The following is a 1,224-nucleotide window of genomic DNA, read 5'->3' on the forward strand; positions in this document are numbered from 1 at the left end:
ATATTGTGTTGGAGGATTGGCCTGCATATGAATCAATTGTCCATGACTTGGGTAAGCAGCTGAGAAGTCACTCTCTTAGAGGTGTTATTATTTTGTTATTGAATATATGTATTGATAATAATTGCTGCGCAGACATTCTGTCTCCATATAGTATATATTATTGCTTACTGATATTTATTTCTTGTTCTACTACAGTAAAGCAGTTGTTAACTGAAAACAACCCACTGCAAAATGCAATTGTATTAGCACTTGGGGAATTGGCACGGCAAGGTCCCTTACCCCTTCCGGCTGGCTCAGAAGAGGATGAACCTAAGACAGTAACATCTCTTTCCTTGGTCAAAGCACTTGTTACGATCTTTGGGAACAAGAAGATACCCTCAAAGGTCTATACTTTTTAAAACTGTTTAAAGGCATTTTAGTTAAAACCAGTTGGATGTAAAACTGTTAATATGATTAACATCAGAAAATAGTTTTAAGATTGTTATTTATCTTATGTATTTCTCTTTTCCTTAAGATAAGGGAACAGTCTGTTGCCACTTGTGGTTACATTTGTGTTGGTCAAGAAGAGTTTCCCCATAAAAAGAAAATTTTGGAAGCACTTCTAGCACTTGCCAAAGAGGTAAGATTAATATGATATTTTGTGTAAATATAAAGTTTTACTCAGATGCTCTTGTCATCAGACATTCTATATTTGAATTTAAAAATATCAAAATATGTGCTTGCAATATTCCCAATTAAGATGTAATGACAAGAAAAGATGACAACCTTTCAAGTATTTCACTTTCCACTTTTTTCATTATTCTCATTAATTTATTGATATTAGAATATTAGATTTATGCTTATTAATGTTGCAGACAAATGAAATTGAGATTCATTTTGCTGTGGGTGAGGCCCTTACTGACTGTGCCCTGGGAGTTACATCACCATCTGGAAGGAATATGTGGACAGAGCAGGATCCTCTGATGGAGCAGAAAGTAGTAGAGTCAGAAGAAGAAAACATGGAAGAAGTAAGTAGATATTCATATATAATCAAGATAAAAATTTGTACATGGAAAGTTTCTTTATTCATGGTGAACAAATGAGAATATATTTTTTAATAGATAATGCTTTTGATTTTAAGTGCACTGTGTTTGCATTTTTTTACAATTTCTAGTTGGTTATGATGTTACTGATGCCCCTTAATGCTAAGTAAATTAATGACTAAACTTCCTTATACAGGGTAGC

General features: G+C 33.2%; 1 protein-coding gene across 1 annotated transcript in view; it reads left to right on the forward strand.

Moving 5' to 3' along the window:
* The window catches only part of LOC119585166 (proteasome adapter and scaffold protein ECM29-like), a gene marked incomplete in the record, with an annotated part of 20,568 nt that overhangs the window by 11,438 nt on the left and 7,906 nt on the right, over nucleotides 1–1,224 (forward strand). The window contains 3 exon segments of the mRNA XM_037933801.1: nucleotides 1–51; nucleotides 196–383; nucleotides 515–619. Coding sequence (XP_037789729.1) covers nucleotides 1–51; nucleotides 196–383; nucleotides 515–619 — 344 coding nt within the window.

Source organism: Penaeus monodon, chromosome 19 (genome assembly GCF_015228065.2).
Source record: "Penaeus monodon isolate SGIC_2016 chromosome 19, NSTDA_Pmon_1, whole genome shotgun sequence".
Classification (NCBI taxonomy): domain Eukaryota; kingdom Metazoa; phylum Arthropoda; class Malacostraca; order Decapoda; family Penaeidae; genus Penaeus; species Penaeus monodon.